This window comes from Podarcis vaucheri (genome assembly GCF_965113315.1).
Source record: "Podarcis vaucheri genome assembly, chromosome: 2".
Classification (NCBI taxonomy): domain Eukaryota; kingdom Metazoa; phylum Chordata; class Lepidosauria; order Squamata; family Lacertidae; genus Podarcis; species Podarcis vaucheri.
In genome coordinates, this window is record NC_138760.1 from 3,756,175 (window position 1) to 3,773,048 (window position 16,874).

Consider the following 16,874-nt stretch of genomic DNA (forward strand, 5'->3'; position numbering starts at 1 on the left):
CCATCGGCACCCTTCAATTAACCTTGGAAGCTTGTTCCCCATGGTTTACACGGTCCCAGGCACACTTCACCCACGGACGTCCAGTTCACACAATAGCGGGCAGCACGCCCACCTCACTTACATGCGGGACCATGCGCGTCACTTGCACTTCCAAACACAACATCGCACACGTGAAACCCAAGCACTCACGCAAACGCAAAGCTGTGCACGCCTGGCCCGAAGGGCGGGCGGGCGGGTGCGGGACATTGAGCGCGCAGCCCCACCCGCGAAACCCCTTTCTCTTTGCCAGGCACTCCAAAGTCCTGCACCCCAATTTCTCCCCGGCGGGGCGTAACGCACAACGCCCAGAAAAGGGAGCCGGGGCGAAGCTGCCTCGTCGCCGCCCCCAGCCAGCGCGGCGGCGCCGGATCCTAACCCTGGCCTGGGGAGGCGCGCGGAGGAGGCCGGGGACAGCCATGGGGCGAAGCAGCAGCAGCAGCAGCCCGGCGCGCTCGGCCCCTGCCCGGCCCGCGCGTGGGCAGAGCGGAGGGGCGCGCGCGCGAGGAGGCGGCGTTTTCCTTCGCCGCTGCCGCTTTTCTGGTCCGAGGCAAGAGCCGCCTGCCGCCCCCGACGCCTCCCACGCGCCGCACCACCACCAGCAGCAGCAGCAGCTCCGAGCCGCCGCGGCTCCATTGTAAATCCGGCGGCGTGGGAGGCGATTCCGCGCCAGAGGCTCCGCGCCGAGGCGAGGAGGAGGCGGAGGCGGAGGAGGAAGGAGAAGGGGGAAGGGGCCGAGCGCGGAGAGCCACCCCGGCGGACAGGCGCCACCCGACGCCCGGCGCGCACTCGCCTCTCGCCCCGAAGAGGAGGAAGGCGCCGCCGCCGCCGCCAGCGAGGCTCGAAGGCCCGGGGTCCATGCCCCACCACCCCGCCCCCCGGGACGCCGGCGAAGGAAGCCAGCAGCCCCTCGAGGTCGCGGCCAGGGCGGAGCGCGCCCAAAAGTAAGCGGGGAGCGGGCGGGCGGGGGGGGGGAAGGTCGTCTCCCTCCGTTCTCGCCTCTGCCCCAAACTCCGCTCCCGCATCTGGTCAGGGAATTGCCCGCTTAGGAGGCCGGGGGGGGCGCGGGGGGGGGAGAAGAGAGGTGCCGGGACTCCAGGCTTTCGCCAAGGCGCACCTCCCGACACGAGCCGCTCGGGCTCCCAAGTGGGAGATGCGCGGCCCGGTGCTTCTTCCGTGCATTCTGCACACGCTCAGAGACGCTTCGGCCTGTCATTTTCCTGTCCCTGTTCGCGGGCTCAGTATTGCCCTTTCGGGTCCATCAGAAAGGATCTTCCCCAGCACCGCCGCCCCCAAATCTCTTATCGCAAATTATGCCCCGGGGTATTTTTAGGTTGGGTTGTAGCATCCTGAATGCACCTAACCAGGGTTTGGACTGTGAGTATCTGGGGAGCGGCAGGCAGGGCGAATCGTGGAGCTCAATGTCTTTGGGAGATTGGGGAAAGTGTCTCCTAGGCGCTTCAAAAAGGACTTGGAAGCCTTCCTGGTCAGCTGGAGACAGCAGAACGTCCCCATAAACTCCCAGTCCGAAATCCTCCTTCCAGAAGAGTATTGGCAGGAAGCATGATGTGGGAGGAGGGCAAGGAAGTTTGGAGCTAGCCGTGCCTTCCCCCACCCTGCCTGCAAGCTTCATTACCCAGCTCCCTTACAACCCCCCCCCAATCACTCACATTTCCACATTCCAGCACTTCCCCGTAGCACTGCTCCGGGGAAAAGACACACATAAACATAAACACATATGGGGGGGAGAGAGAATGGTAGTTTACAGAACTATCCTAAGTGCCCCAATGCCTTTCATTTTGACCAAGACGGGGCACGGAGTGTCGGTGGGTGTGTTTTAGGGGAGACAAAGAGCATGTGTTTGTGTGTGGCCTCTTCCTGGTTTGCAGAGAAGATCCAAGTAATGTGAGTTTGTTTGAAATGTCCTTGGCTTTAGGTCCCATTCAACTATTGGTAGTGCATCAGTGGTGTGGGGGCTGGGGAGAGCTATAGGTGCGTTTTGTACCTTCATTTTGAGTAATTCAGGGCAGGGACAGAGGACTCTCCCTGCATGCCATGGTCTGAGTGCAAAGTGGGTAAAGGGGTAAAGTAGATGCATGTTGCTGCCTGGGGTGAAGGACAAGACAACACCTCCACCGCCCATTTCCCATTCCATGCCAATTTTGAACAGGCTCATAGCTGAGTCTTCCTTCCACACCAGGCTTTGTCCCTGTGACTGAGGGGGCCGCGTGACACCACCATGCTGTGCATGCATGAACTTGGAGGGTGGCCCCTTAAGTGAAAGGGGGGGGGCTTGGCTCCCATGGTCCCACATAGATGGCGCACGTGTTCCACACTGTGCAATGGGACAGCATTCTTCACAACTCCTGAGGGCAACAGGCATAGGGCAGGCCGCAGGGAACACCTAGCATTGCCACCCAGTGTTTCAGCTGCAACTCCCCGCTCACCAGACCTGCTCCCTGAGGCATGTGCCCTCAAGCCTGTCTGGCCCTCAAGCTTAGGACTGTCTACATGGACGAGTCGTGGTTCTCTGGAGTTTTGGGCAGGGGGTATGCCCAGCCCCACCTGGAGGTGCCAGGACTTGAACCTGGGGCGTTCTGCACACCCAACAGTTGCACTACCAGTGAGCTGCCACGCTTCCCCAGTTCCAGCGTGCATTTCGTGTAGATCTCACTGAATAGGTTCAATGACAGAGGAAAAAGTGACGTGGGGGGCGAGCTCCTTGCTTTGATGGGAAGATGGCTGTGTGTTATGGTTGGAGGTTGTTGTGTAGGATGTGGGTACGCAAGATGACACTCACTTATTCCAGGCGAATTCATCCAGAGAAAATGCCACCCTCTGGCCTCGGGCTCACAATCACTAATGATGATCCGAATCACAGTCGCAATGTTTTACAGGGCGGCAAGGAGGTGGGAGGTAGACCTCTGGAGTGGGGGGGGGTCTCTTCCACCCCCTTTATAGAATCACAGAATTGTAGAGTTTGAAGGGATCCCGAGGGTCATCCAGTCCAATCCTCTGTGATGCAGGAATCTCAGCTAAAGTATCCCTGACAGATGCCCAGCAACCTCTTCTTTAAAACCTCCAAGGTTGGAGAGTCCACCATCTCCTGAGGGAGTCTGCTAACAGCACTTAGCATCACAAAGTTCTTCCTGATGTTTAGTCGGAATCTCCTTTCTTGAAACTTGAATCCATTGGTTTGGGTCCTACCCTCCAGAGAAAGAGAAAACAAGCTTGCTCCCTCTTCCATGTGACAACCCTTAAGATATTTGAAGATGGCTTTCCTATCTCCTCTCAGTCTCCTCTTATCCGGGCTAAGCATACCCATCTCCCTCAACCGTTCCTCATAAGGCTTGGTTTCCAGGCCTTTGATCATCTCGGTCTCCCTCCTCTGTGCAAGTTCCTTGCTTAGGACCAGTTCGCACAGATAAGTGGTGCTTGTTTCCTCTGCACAGTCGTCTTCTGTGGTATGTTAACCACATGGAGAGACTTCAGTGTGAATTAATAGCTTACATGGGGACAGTCTCATCAAGGGAAAAGCAGCAGCTGCCTCTGTGTTAGCAGGGGCAGATAGACGCAAGTACATAACCATTCACTTGCAGAAAACAAGCAACCCCCTTTTAGGGGCGAATCAGGCCTTGAACCAAACGGATTGTGAGTACAGGTTAAATTATCCATGTTGGTAGAGCATAAGACCCTTAATTTCAGGGTCGTAGGTTTGAGCCCCATGTTAGGCAAAAGATTTCTGCAATCCAAAGGGATTGGACTAGATGACCCTTTGGGCCCCTTCCAGTTGTACAGTTTTATGATTCTATCATTCCAAACCTGGTTGTGGGGTAATAAGCCCCAGCACATGCTCTCCATTTGTCCACCAGTCCCATGCCTGCCTTCTCTCCCCCATCAACCATGGGGGCAAGACAAGAGGGTGAGACTTCATCCCTCCGTTTCGCCCACCCTTTCTGCCGGCTCACCGCGCACTCTGTCCCTGCTGCAGGCCTCTGGCTATGGCCCTGTCCCTGCCTCGTACCCTGGGCGAACTCCAGCTGTATCGTGTTCTGCAGAGAGCCAACCTCCTCTCCTACTATGAGACCTTCATCCAGCAGGGCGGCGACGATGTGCAGCAGCTGTGTGAGGCAGGCGAGGAGGAGTTCCTGGAGATCATGGCCCTGGTTGGCATGGCAACCAAACCGCTCCATGTCCGGCGCCTGCAGAAGGCCTTGCGGGAGTGGGCCACCAACCCAGGGCTCTTCAACCAGCCAGTGCCTTCCATACCTGTGAGCAGCATCCCTCTGTTCAAGATCTCTGAGTCTGGGGGCCGCAAGTCCCTGACCAACGGGCACACCAGCCCCGGAGAGACCCTCAGCAAAGCCAGCGCTACCTCCCCCGCCAAGAGCCCCTCGGATCCAAGAGAGAAGCTGTCCCCCTTGCCGGCAATTCAGTGGGGCAATCCAGAATCGGAAGAGGAAGGGGGGGCCTCCTCGCCCAGCGAGCACCCCTCATCCGCAGAGCACCTGGATCCAGAGCTGGCACAGGCGGTGTCGGAGGGTGTGGACCGACTGCTGCGCAGCTGCCCCCGTGGCGGCGAGACCGAGCTGAGGACCCTCATGAAGCTGAACAAGAAACTGGCCAAAGCAGTGGGGCACATCTTCCGGATGGACAGCGGGGACCCTCGCAAAGAGGAAGAGATACGGCGCCACAGCGCCATCTACGGACGAGGCGAGACCCGGCGATGCGAGGGCAAGCAGCTCACGCTTCATGAGGTGAGCCAAGGAGGCTGGCTGGGGAGGCAGGATTGCTCACCATCAGGGGACTCCTCCAGCCCCAAGCAGAGCTGGCTCAGATCCAGAGTTTGCAGTGGAGCAGCCCCATGCAGTGCACTTGGGGAATAACACTTTGTGGCAAGGGGAGTGCATGTCTGCTAGTTCGTATTGTTTTGTTTTTAAGATGGGGTTTGGGCGCTCCAACTCTAAAGGGAGCTAAATTAGCTTAGAGCCAGGCTTCCTTTTCCCTGAACGAAAGGAGCTTTGATCCGGCAGACACTGCCAGTGGTGGAAGGGTTGTGGGAAGGAATTTCTCCCAGTCCCCTGCAGCTTTCAGGGTAGGTTTTCAGGGTCTGAAATTGCTTCCTTCACCTTTCCACCCACTGGGAGTATTGCATGAACAGAGTTCTGCCTGGTGATCTGTATATCACAGGCATTTTTTATCCAAGAAACTGGTAATAAAATATTGATTTTGGATTGTTACAGAAGAGGGGAGTTAGACTTGCTGTTGTTCTTTGTCTGCCCCCTTCACCCCTCAAGCGCCCCTCCAGTCTTCCCCACAGCATTGTTACAATGGGGAGCTTTCCTTTAAAAGAGACCTCAAACTGGCAAGCGATTGTGTGGGGTGTGTGCCTGGCACTCCTCACCAACGTTGCCCAGTGGTAAGCCATGCGCTGCTCTCCAGATGCCAGTGATTGTCTGCTCTTTGCTCATGAGTTCCCCAAGAACCACAGGGGTAGACAACATGGTGCTCTGTAGGTGTTTTTGTACTCCAGGTCCCACCCTCTGTGCTCATGGGCCAGGCTGGGTAGGGTCGATCGGAGCTGGAGTCCAGCATCGTCCAACGTTGCCTCCCCTTGCTGTACCGCAAGAGCCCTGTGGACTCAGTATCCTCATCGCTTCCCCAGAGACTCACTCTGCCCTCTCCATCCTCCCAGCTCACCATCAACGAGGCTGCCGCCCAGTTCTGCCTGCGGGACAATTCCCTGCTGCTGCGAAGGGTGGAACTCTTCTCACTGTCACGCCAGGTGGCCCGGGAGAGCAGCTACCTGTCCTCACTTAAGGGATCCAGGTGAGAACCAAACCCTCTCGTTCTTGCTAGTGGTAGAGCCTTGGGGGGGGGGGAGTTACCTGAAAGTGAGGCTGCGGCCTCCGGCTGTAATGCTACTGTGGGTCAGGGGCGCCAGCTCCTGGGGACTGAGCCCTTCTCCTCCCCCCATCCCAGAAGGCAGAGGTGAACCGCAGAGCAGTGCACAGCGCAGCTCCAGTGGCTGGCTCTTCCTCCTCATCCTCCTGCTGTGAAGCAGCCTTCTGCTGGTGGCAGCGCCAAGAGGAGGCGGATCAGGAGCCGCCAGCCACTGAAGTGACGTTGCCCCCCCCCATTGCCCTCGCAAGCTGGCGCCTCTGCTGTGAGGCGGGGAGATGGTTCAGCAAGCAGCCTAAAGAGTCTCTGCCTGGTAGGGTGGAGAGCCTTTTCTTCTATTTGAACCCTCCCCAGCTGTCCTTCCAGATTGGCAAGAAGGGAGGCGTTAAAAGTAAATACAACCAAAACTCTTGTTTATCTGGAGACACAGATTTCTGATCTAGAAGCCCTGTCCCCTAATTCCTGATAGGTGAGGATGCTTTGCCATTGCTCAGTGACAGAAGAATGTTTCTAATTATTATTTTTCCTGATATTTTTGTGCCCCAACATCACAGAGACCTGGACTGAGCTTTGCTGGGTCCTGGGACAAAGTGAGTTCTGCCAAGGGATGTCCACCTGGCCTGTTTATCTCACCCCCTGGCAGGGCCTTTTCTGCAGTGACACCCCAGTTTTGAAATACCCTGACTAGTGATGTCAACATTAGAATATTTTCAGTGCCAGATTAAGACTTCCTTGTTTGCCCAGATAGAGCAGTGCCTAGTGGGCGGCGCAGGTGGGGCTCCAATGCTCTCCCAGCTTCCCAAAACTTTAACCCGTCCCCCTCTTGGCAGGTGGTAGTGACTGAGTATTGGGAGCCAGGAGAGCAACAGAGCCCCACCTGTGGCCTCCACACTGGCTGCTACTGCCCAGATATTTTACAAGGTCTATATTTGTATTTTATCTGCTTTTTGGCTGTTAGTTTGTTTTATGATAGATTATGCTTTGCTTCAGTTGTATTTTGTTGTTGTTAGTATTATATACTGCCTCGGAACCTGTTTGGATGAAGGGCAGAAACTTTAAAAATGAAGAGCTGCTCCCCCACTGCTCCAAATAGTAGTTTGGGCACCCAGTAAATGGGCTTGGCACTCTTTGGCAACTGGAGCTGACCCAGCTGTGACTGTGCAGTACATGCACATTCTGCCACCCTTTCTGCTTATGGCCCTTGCTGCTGCTCTCACTCATGGAATGGCCTGGTTCAAATGTAAGAGGAATCCATTGTTTGGCACTGAAGGTCAGGGCCGTGCATGAGCCTCTGGTTTGCAAGCACTCCCTCCACACCCCTCTCCTCCTTATGTGCATGTGCAAAGAGATCAAAAGCTTCAGCGTTCACTTTTGAACTAACCACAGTTCGCAGTTATGTCCAAACTTGAGGACCCGTGGTTTGTTCTAATTGCGGCAAGTTATCAAACCAGAGCATCAAACTACAGATCACAGATTCCCAATGTAACAGAGAACTGTGATTAGTTCAAAAGGGAAAGGGGAGGGCACAAATCCAACACCCACCGCAACACATTCTCGTGGTTTCCCATTACAGTGGAATCAATGTGGCAGTTAATGGGCAAAAAGAGTTTATCTGTGTGATATTGTAGGTGCCCAGCGTCTCACTTAAACAGGCCCTCAGCTGCTGTGCCTCCAACATTAATATGCCTGCAGCGTCCCAGGCTGCAGAATCCTGTATGCGCTAAACTGGCATGTTAAGGTGAGGGGCTCAGTTTAAATGTAGGAAGGCATGCAACGTTATATGGCTGAGTACCTCACTACCTGGCAGTATGTTTAAATCATTATTGATACCTTTTTGACTTCTTCAGTGCCCAGGCCAGGGACGAAATCCTGGCCCGTTACCTAGCAGAGTGTTCTGACTCCCTTGTGTCTTTTGTCCTCAGGCTGCATCCGGATGAGAGCGGTTCTGGGCAAGCCAAGCGCTTCAAGCAGGAGGTAAGCTGCAGAGCCAGCCCAGTTGCGCCTGCATGAGATTGCAAAGATAATGAATGGGAAGCCCTGTGGATCCCCAGAGAAACTGCTACATAAATGGTGGTGGTGATTCACGTGTTCACACACATAGAAACTGGCAAGTATATGGTACGATGGACCAGGGGAAAGCACTCACTTTGCATGCAGGAGATCCCCAGCTGAATCGCCAGCATGGAGGTCTCTTGCCAGTCAGAGCAGAGACAGTGCTCAGCTAGATCAGGGGTCAGCAAACTTTTTTTGGAGGAGGCCGGTTCATCGTCCCCCAGACCTTGTGGTGGGTTGGACCTCACGTGCAGGCGCACACGTGTCAAAGGGAGCTTCTCTCCCCCAGCCCCTCCCCTCCCCCTGCTTACCTATGCTGCTGCCATCGGCACTGCGCTCTCCCAACCGCGGCTCCTGTGCCTGCCCTTGTGAGCGGTGGAGGGACGAGCGGCCCGAAAGGGCTGGCTGGCTCCGGAGAGGCGCTGCCCAAAATGGCGCTCAGCCAGCTCAGCCCAGCCCCCTTCCTGCTCTACAAAAATGTGAGTCATTTTGGACTCCCAGCTGTCCATAGAGGCACAGGTTAATTCTGTGTCCAGGGCAGCTCTCTACCAGCTCCATCTGGTACGCAGGCTGAGACCCTACCTGCCCGCAGACTGTCTTGCCAGTGGTGCATGCTCTAGTTATCTCCCGCATGGACTACTGCAATGTGCTCTGTGTGGGGCTACCTTTGAAGGTGACTCAGAAACTATAACTAATACAGAATATGGCAGCTAGACTGGTAACTGGGAGTGGCCGCCGAGACCATATAAAACCAGCCCTAAAGGATCTTCACTGACTCCCAGTATGTTTCCGAGCACAATTCAAAATGTTGGTGGTAACCTTTAAAGCCCTAAACAGCCTCGGCCATGAATACCTGAAGGAGTGTCTCCACCCCCATTGCTCAGCCTGGACACTGAGGTCCTCCTCTGAGGGTCTTCTGCTCACTGCAAGAAGCCAAGTTACAGGGAACCAGGCAGAGGGCCTTCTCGGTAGTGGCACCCTCCCTGTGGAACGCCCTCCCAGCAGATGTCAAACAGATAAACAGTTATGTGATTTTAAAAAGACACCTGAAGTCGTCTTTAGGGAAGTTTTTAGTGTGTGAAGTTGTATTGTACTTTTACAATTTTTTCTTGGGAGCTGCCCAGAGTGGTTGGGGCAACCCAGTCAGATGGGAGACATGTAAGTAAGTAAGTAAGTAAATAAATTAGTAGTAGTAGTAGTTTAGAGTTCATTTCATCAGATCTCTGAATTATTATCCTCAGTTGTAACATAAGCTGCAGCTGCAGGTATACATGTGGGGGTGGAATCATAAGCAGTGGGATTAGAGGATAATTAAATGCAAAAAGTACTGGTCATAGTGACAATTCAATTAAAGCTGGAGCCTCTGCCGAAATAAGCTTCCTGGCTCTAACTGACTTTTCCCTAGCAAGGTTCGAAGCTGGAGAGCATCCACCCGCCTTTAAACCTCCCCAGTTGGCCTCTCCTGCCCTGTCCCATCCTGGGCCTGCCTTCCAACACCCCTTCTCCAATCTGATTCAGGGCTCTGGGGGACACACAGGAGACAGTGGAGACGCTGTGACTGCCGTATCTCTTGCAACATCAGGAGATTAGGGGCCAAACTAAACGGGCCATTAAATATGTACAGGGGTCTAATGTGCATTTTTCATCTTTCAATAGCAGCTGCAGTGTGGGAGGCGGGGGGCGGTTAACCCTTTCCATGCATCCATCTCTTCCCGTGAAGCCATTAGTCTCATGTGGGACGATTCCAATGTGTCAACTTTTGGTTGAGCATTGATTCCGTTCCCCAGACACCACAGTTCCATTTCTGCTTGAGCATGGGGTATAGCTGACATTTGCAGATAAAATAAAGTGCACATTGAACAGTTGCATGCATTTCAAATCACTTTTAAGTGAATGGTCTCCAGCATTGAATCTGACAAACCTAGTGGGGGATGTGCTTACGGTGGAGGCAAAGTCTTTTGCCAAAGGACTATACGCCCAGCTTTAATGCCTGCCTCCCTTGTCCTTCCAGCAGGTTGCTGAGCACAGCCGTCCTGAACTTCCCTTGGTCTGCGAACCCTTCCTTCCTCAGTACCGGTCCAGCGTGGAGGAAGACACAGCCAGCTTGTCAGGGGAAAGCTTAGATGGACACCCACAGGGTGAGTGGACTGAGCTCCAATTAAATGTTACAAATGCATGGAGAAGTAAATTAGGGTGCCTCAAGACTGTCACTGTTTTGTGGGGCGGGTGCAAGTAAGTTTAGGTTTGCACTGTTTTGTTTTTTATTATTTTTATTTAGAGCATCCGTACCTTGCTTTTTAGCCAAAAAGGCTCCAAGAGTGGATTACATGCAGTTAATTCAAACAAAGTAGTACCTACCTGCAGACTTACTATCTAAAAACCACAACAAGTAAAGAAACGGGCAAAGAGGGAAGAGGAAAAAAGCAAATTCGGGCACCAATTCCTAAATAGTAGTTCACATAATGATCAGCTGTCAGGGAAACAGCTCAGGGGCAGGAGGTCTGATGGATTAGAGTCCAGAAATGGCTGAAATCCAGAAAAAATAGTCTGTTTTCCTAGTGCAACAAATCCACTTTTTTAAAAAGTATGACTTTTTGAGGCTTGGAAAGTGACTGGTAAATGTATTGAAAAATGTGGGATGAACAAATGACGTAACAGGAGGACATATAAAACACCATGCCAGCAAATCAGGAAGAATGCAGGACGAATGTTCATTGCCATATAATAACCCCACAAACAAATCAGAACAAATGCTCAATAGAAACTGGATCTAGAATCTAACCTCCATGTAAGCTTTGGTTGAGCAAATTGGGATGAATGCTGAATAAACAGGCCCCCTGGATCTCATGCCCTTTGGCCATGGGGCCAGAAGAAGTCTCCTAGACTTACAGGCAGGCTCAAATACCCTTCCTTTGTGTTGGAGCTCTGATTCTTTTGCCCTTTGTTTGTTTGCTCTTTCTAAACTTGGAACATGTGTTGACTTGTACATAATTTGGAATCATATTCTGTGGTTCACAGACTTTGCACAACAGCACTAAGTTCTGTCTGATTTTGACTTCATCCTGAATGCTTTCTGCATTTTGCCACCTCAGATTCTTCACAGACCTTTCCCTCGCCAAACAATACTGATATTTTGAGCTTTGATATTTTTTTTAAACCCTTGAGTATCAAAACCTACTCTTTTAGGCATATTTGTGTTTCCTAAAAGCTATCACAGTGTCCTAACTGCCGTTTTCCAGAGGGGCTGTGGATTTTGGGCAGAAAATTCTCAGTACCCTGACAAAACCAGCAGCCCCAGGGCGTTTATTAGAGGGATATGCAGCAGTAGGTTGGCTTTAAAACCAGCTTTTCATTTCTGTTGAAGAAACCTCCTGTGTTTCCTTCTCAGAACTATGACAACTTTCTCTCTGAAATGCAAACCATGTCATGTACACCCCTAAGACTTAATTCACTCACTTTATATTCCATCTTTCTGCATAGAGCAGCCAAGACTTGTTTGGCAACTCTCAGAAGATTCCAAGAGATTAGAAAGGGATCCCATAGCTCAGAGATAGAGCGCCTGCTCTCCCTGCAGAAGGTCCCAGGGGCAGCTGTCTTGCAGGACAGCCTTCTCAAATCTGCTGCTCCAGATGTTGTTGGTCTCACAGCTGCCATCATCTCTGGCAATGCTGACTGGGGCTGATGGGAGTCAGAGTCCAGCAGCATCTGGAGAAGGCTGAGTTAGAATAACCTTGTGTAGCAGGACTTGTGCCTGAGATCCTGGAAAGTCACTGCCTGTCAGAGCAGATCAGCCTTCCCATACTTGCCCCCCACCTGGCGGTTTTGACTGCGATTCCTTCACCCTGAACCATTGTCGTGTTGTCTAAGGCTGATGGGAGTTGTAGCCCTAAACATCTGGAGAGCCAGAGGATGGGTAATGCTAGAATGGAGAGTGCTGGGCTCTGCAGATCTGACTCAGGGCAGCTTCACCTGTTCAGAGACGCAGCCAGAGAAAATAAAGACGGACACATTAAGACCAAAGGCTTTCTAACCTTTGGTCCTCCACATAGTGCTGGATTAGACCTCCAGACCCAGCTGGCTGCGTCTGATGGGAGATGGGGTCCGACAGCATCTTTCAATACCACAAGTTCCCCCTTCCTGTTTTGCAATTTTCAATCGCCACTTCTGATTTGGCATTCCAGCAACTCCTCCTGCAATTCTGATAAGAGACAGCAAAGCTTTGCAAGTCTCAGCACGGAGGTGCCCCCAGGTGCCATCATTCTGAGGTGCCAAACTGACGTCATTGACGGGATCAGGTTCGTTGGGCCTCATGTTGGCAGGGAGCTGAACAGCAGCCGAGTTCTCATGAACGCAGAGGTCTTAAAGGCATGTGATGTGCTCCTGACCCCTGCCTCGCACAAGTCTCGGGGTGCTGCTCCTGTTCTCCTCAGCAGCTCCCACCATAATAGGGAACCTGCCTGGTTGCATCCCCAGCTTACGTGAATGGGTTTGTTTTCTGCGTAGAGGATAATGTGCTCTCTGGACCATAGTTGTTGGCCTGTGCCCTTCCAAATGTTACCACAGTGCCCTTTTCTTGTTTCTCCTGGATAATGCAGATGCTGTTTAGTTGTCGATTAATAGGTTTTATGTGACTAGATCAACTAACTACTATGCATAATTTAGGAAATACATGAAGTGCCAGTGGAAAACATGATTTAAATTGTTCAAATCATCTGGGTCCACTCCCTCCCCCCTCCCCCTGGTGATTTTAATTGATGTGCCCTGGTTGAATTGCATGCAAGAGTTTCATAATAATAGTACTATAATCTTTATTATTTGTACCTCATCCATCTGACTGGGTTGCCCCAGCCGCTCTGGACAGCTTCCAACATATATAAAAACATAGTAAAACAATACACATTAAAAGCTTCCCTATATAGGGAATTCTTTCTGACAGGATTGAAAAAAGCTGGAAGGTGTGTTCCCCTTGTATTTCTGGTCCCACCAAACATAAATTGATCCAGGAAACAGTGCTGCCTGTTTCTACTCTAGGTATCTTCAACCTTTTTAGACTTAGGACCCACTTTTAACCCAAACATGCATTTGGGGACCCATTCCGTATGTTTGCATGGTGGTTAGCGTTCCTGTTGCGACCTACCTTGGATCAGGCTGCTCCCACCAGTTGAAGAACAGTGTTCTGCTCTGTATCTCACTTGCAGAATGCATGTCCTTCAGAAGGGTGTGAAAGGAAGAACAGAATCCCTACTCAATCTGCCTCCCTCGGTGATTCCAGTCTTTAAGAACCTATTCTAAGCTCCATTTCTTGACCATGTTCGAGCAGGATAGACAACGGGGACTTGGCTTTTCTTTGTCTAGGTTACTCCTAGTTCCTAGCGTAGCTTTAGTTGGGAAGAGATTCTAAGTTCTGGAGTAGATTGGGTCATTCTGTTGACTCAATCCATTTTCACACAAGTTCGCACCGTCTTCCCCACTGATTCCCCCGCCCCCTTTTCTGCAGCAACAGGATCCTGTCCTCGGCTTACACCACCCCCCAACGCTGCCCCTGACACACTTCTGAGCCTCCCGCCCCATGGACTATGGAGTCGTCATATCCTGCAGCAGACTTTGATGGATGAAGGGCTGCGTCTGGCCCGGCTGGTGTCGCATGAGCGGGTTGGACGGCTCAGCCCCTGCCTGCCAGGGAAGCCCCCAAGCCAAGGTAAGAGGCTTCCTCTCCCAGGACTTTATTGGGCAGCACAGGCCTGGGATAGCAAGAGAAGCCTTGCCCATCAGCTTCGCTAAACTAATAAGTGGGCACCACAGCTAGGATAGCAACGGGCATATAGAACCAGAACTGTAGAGGTGGAAGGGACCCTGAGGGTTATCTGGTCCACCCCCTGCAGTGCAGGGATCTCAACTAAAGCATCCCTGGCAGGTGGCCATTCAGCCTCTGCTGAAAAACCTCCAAGGAAGGAGAGTCCACCACCTCCCGAGGGAGACTGTTCCATTTTCAAACAGCTCTTGCAGCCAGAAAGTTTTTCCTAATGCTTAGTCAGAAAGGATAAGGAGCCTTCACAAACACTGCCTAGCTGGGCTTAGTCAGGAAAGACATCATTAAATCAAGAAAATGCAAAATATATGAATGTCTGGCAAGACCAACTTTGATGGCTTCCAAAACACAGTTTTGGGCATAGCAAAATCTCAATAGCCACATTAAGCTCAAGATCACCGTGCTACCTTATATTGGTTATTACTAGGTCGCAAGGAGATGGCAGGAATAAAAGCAGCGTGTCATAGATTTTGTGCCTGCCAAATTCTTTTTGTTTCATTAATTAAGGGGGCTTCCAGGCTTACGCTGTTTTAGGGTGGGATTCAGTCACATACTGGCAAATTCAGGTTGTGCAACTAAAGCCGATTTGGACCTTTTGCACAAAAGGTTGGATGTTTTGCGATAAGGAATGCGACAAGAAAATGCACTGCCAAGTGTAGGAGAATGATTGGGTGATGCGATGTTGTATAACCTCCCCACAAACAAATCACAACGAATGCTTGAGAAAAGGAATGTCTGGAAGCACCCTAAGAGTAAGCTTACAGGGGCAAAATAATTTTTGACAGCAAAGATCACCATGTGGTGATCTTTCCTTGTGGTCACTGGAGAATGGCAGGGGAAACTGAGGGGATGGTGCTTCAGAGCTCAGGTGTTAAGCGTATAACCTTTGGAACCACCCAAAAAAATACATTGTGGCTGTGGGGATGTGCAACTGAAGGGAAGCCCACAGTTGTGGCAGGAGCTCCTTGCTGCTTGAAGTTAATAACAACAGAAAAAGAGGCCAAGGACAGGAAATTGCATATTTCTGCCTGACTTTCAATTTCTCATTTTAGAGTTTGGGGAAAATCTTTCTGAGCGGTGCCAGCCCCCAGCAGCACAGGCCGAAGCTAGAAGAAACAGCATCAAGGTGGAACCGGATACCAGCCGGCAATGAGCAGCAGGTGACTTGAGGCTCAGTCGCCAAGCAATAACATGCCAACCAGCTCTGAACATCAGACTCTGGCAGGGGAGAGGGGCGCAATTCTCCCCATCACCACAAGGAGGCGTGCTTGGTTTCCTCAACAAAGCAAGGCTACCATATTAGCACAACACATTTTATTACGCCTGGTTCTCATCACAAAATGGAGAGCCTGCCTCTCCCCCTCCCTATTAACTATGTAAGATGTTGGGGGCCATCCTCACTACAGGCGATAGCCGTGAGCTCAGGGAGACCCAATCTGTGGCTGGCTTTGCCCTGTGAAAGGCTGCTGGAAGGTCAGCCTCACCCACAGCCTTTCGCCCCCCATGAAGCCTGGAACTCTGGGGTACATAGCCATAAAAACACAAAACCCCACACCAATACACTTTATGCCCTGAACAGAAAGCTGATTCGATTTCTCAGACACAAGCATTGATTATCTTTCTGCATCCAAATTTCTTATGATAACGCACTGACTTACACTTGCATCCCATACGTGTACATACAACACATTCTCTCCATAGCCCTTCTCTCTCTCTCTCTCTCTCTCTCTCTCTCTCTCACACACACACACACACACACACACACTCTGCCTTGCTTATGGACAAGTGGCAGACATGATATTCCTTACATTATTGTGTATCGGTTGTCACACTTTCAATTGTAGATTGCGTATACAATGCTCAAAATAGCTCCAGCATCATTACCTCCCTTGGTCTTGACCTTAATCTGGTGTTTATAGTCACCAATGGTACTGATTCACTGCTCAGTCGTGTTTTGGAATCCTGAGAGGTATTTGCTTCCATGCCTGCCTGAGGGAATCTGTCTGAGAATTTGACCAATTAAACAACATGGATCTGTTTAGTGACTGCCATTAGTTTTGGGGGCATGCTGGTGAAATTTACAGTTCCATCCTGTTCCAGCAGCAGAATTGTTTTTTAATTTCTTATTTTACTAAAATTGTGTAGTTGCAGGAATTAGAATTGACTTTTGAAAAAGGCTTACCGCGCCCACCCCAATTTTATGTGATCTGCAGTAGCCCCCTAAAGGGAGAGGAAATACAAGCGAGTCTTCTCTCTCTTGGATCCAGAAGGAGCATCAGGCTCACTCCTTCACTGGGAGCAGCTTCTTTCTCCCAGCCACCGCTTTCCTTTCCTGAGGCAACCAGTTCATACTCTTGGGGCTCATCTACTGCTTTTGCTCCTTGCAAGGAAGAGAAGCCAGTGGCCTCAGGACCAAGAGGTGGTGTTGTACCACACAGGACGACTCAGAACCAGCGTTGCCTCTGGTACCTTCAAGGGGAACGTGATGATTTGAATGCCCCTGGGTTGCTGTGTGGATCTTCCATCTTGGAGCAGCTGCATGTAGGCAAGAAACTGGAGCACAATTGCATTTTTAAATTGGTATAACCCGCCCTGGGACCTTATGGCAAAGGCCGAGTAAGAAATTGAATAAATTATAATATTCTAGCAAAAGGCAGCCATAGAGAAACAGGTAAAGGCAGAAGGCCCCAAGTGCATACACTGAAAATGCCACCTATTTATTTGAGGTTCCCACTTTGACAAGTGGTTTAATTTTCAGTTAGTTCTGGAAGTTCTGTAGTACTTTACCACTGTACCGCTTGGAATCTCTGAATGGGAGATAGGACACATTTCTAGTATTGCTCAACCACTTCCGGGGCAGAGGACTGATTATAGTGACCTTTAAGGAGGCCAGGAGGGCATGAACTGTACTGCTGCCATAAGGAAAGATTGTGCTGTGGGTCAGATCAGCCAGAGCTAATCCCTCCTTTGGGCTTTCTTGAATGCAGCCCCATCTCCCTTCTCCATATGAACGGAGCAGAGGGCAAGGGCTGCAACAGGAAAGGAGGAGGGAAGGGGGACACCTCCCTAAGGTTCT

At 51.4% G+C, this 16,874-nt stretch overlaps 1 protein-coding gene across 3 annotated transcripts; it reads left to right on the forward strand.

The window, feature by feature from the left end:
* The first annotated feature begins 773 nt into the window (after nucleotides 1-773).
* Nucleotides 774-15,834, forward strand: NAB2 (NGFI-A binding protein 2). Of its 3 annotated transcripts, none has more exons than XM_082208519.1 (7): nucleotides 774-980; nucleotides 4,028-4,793; nucleotides 5,732-5,865; nucleotides 7,860-7,911; nucleotides 10,001-10,127; nucleotides 13,493-13,687; nucleotides 14,851-15,834. In XM_082208519.1, the coding sequence occupies exons 1-7, from the start codon at nucleotides 895-897 to the stop codon at nucleotides 14,949-14,951; spliced, it is 1,461 nt and encodes a 486-aa protein (XP_082064645.1). In that variant the 5' UTR covers nucleotides 774-894; the 3' UTR covers nucleotides 14,952-15,834. The 3 variants fall into 3 exon arrangements, with proteins under 3 accessions (XP_082064645.1, XP_082064644.1, XP_082064643.1); XM_082208518.1 differs by having other exon boundaries at nucleotides 818-980; nucleotides 10,004-10,127; nucleotides 13,487-13,687; XM_082208517.1 differs by having other exon boundaries at nucleotides 821-980; nucleotides 13,487-13,687.
* Nucleotides 15,835-16,874: the final 1,040 nt, after the last annotated feature.

Bases quoted from the DNA above. Each gene is read 5' to 3' on its own strand.
- NAB2 (XM_082208517.1), top strand. From the start codon at position 895: ATGCCCCACCACCCCGCCCCCCGGGACGCCGGCGAAGGAAGCCAGCAG. The intron at 981-4,027 runs GTAAGCGGGGAG...TCCCTGCTGCAG, and splicing joins AGGGCGGAGCGCGCCCAAAA to GCCTCTGGCTATGGCCCTGT. The intron at 4,794-5,731 runs GTGAGCCAAGGA...CCATCCTCCCAG, and splicing joins AGCAGCTCACGCTTCATGAG to CTCACCATCAACGAGGCTGC.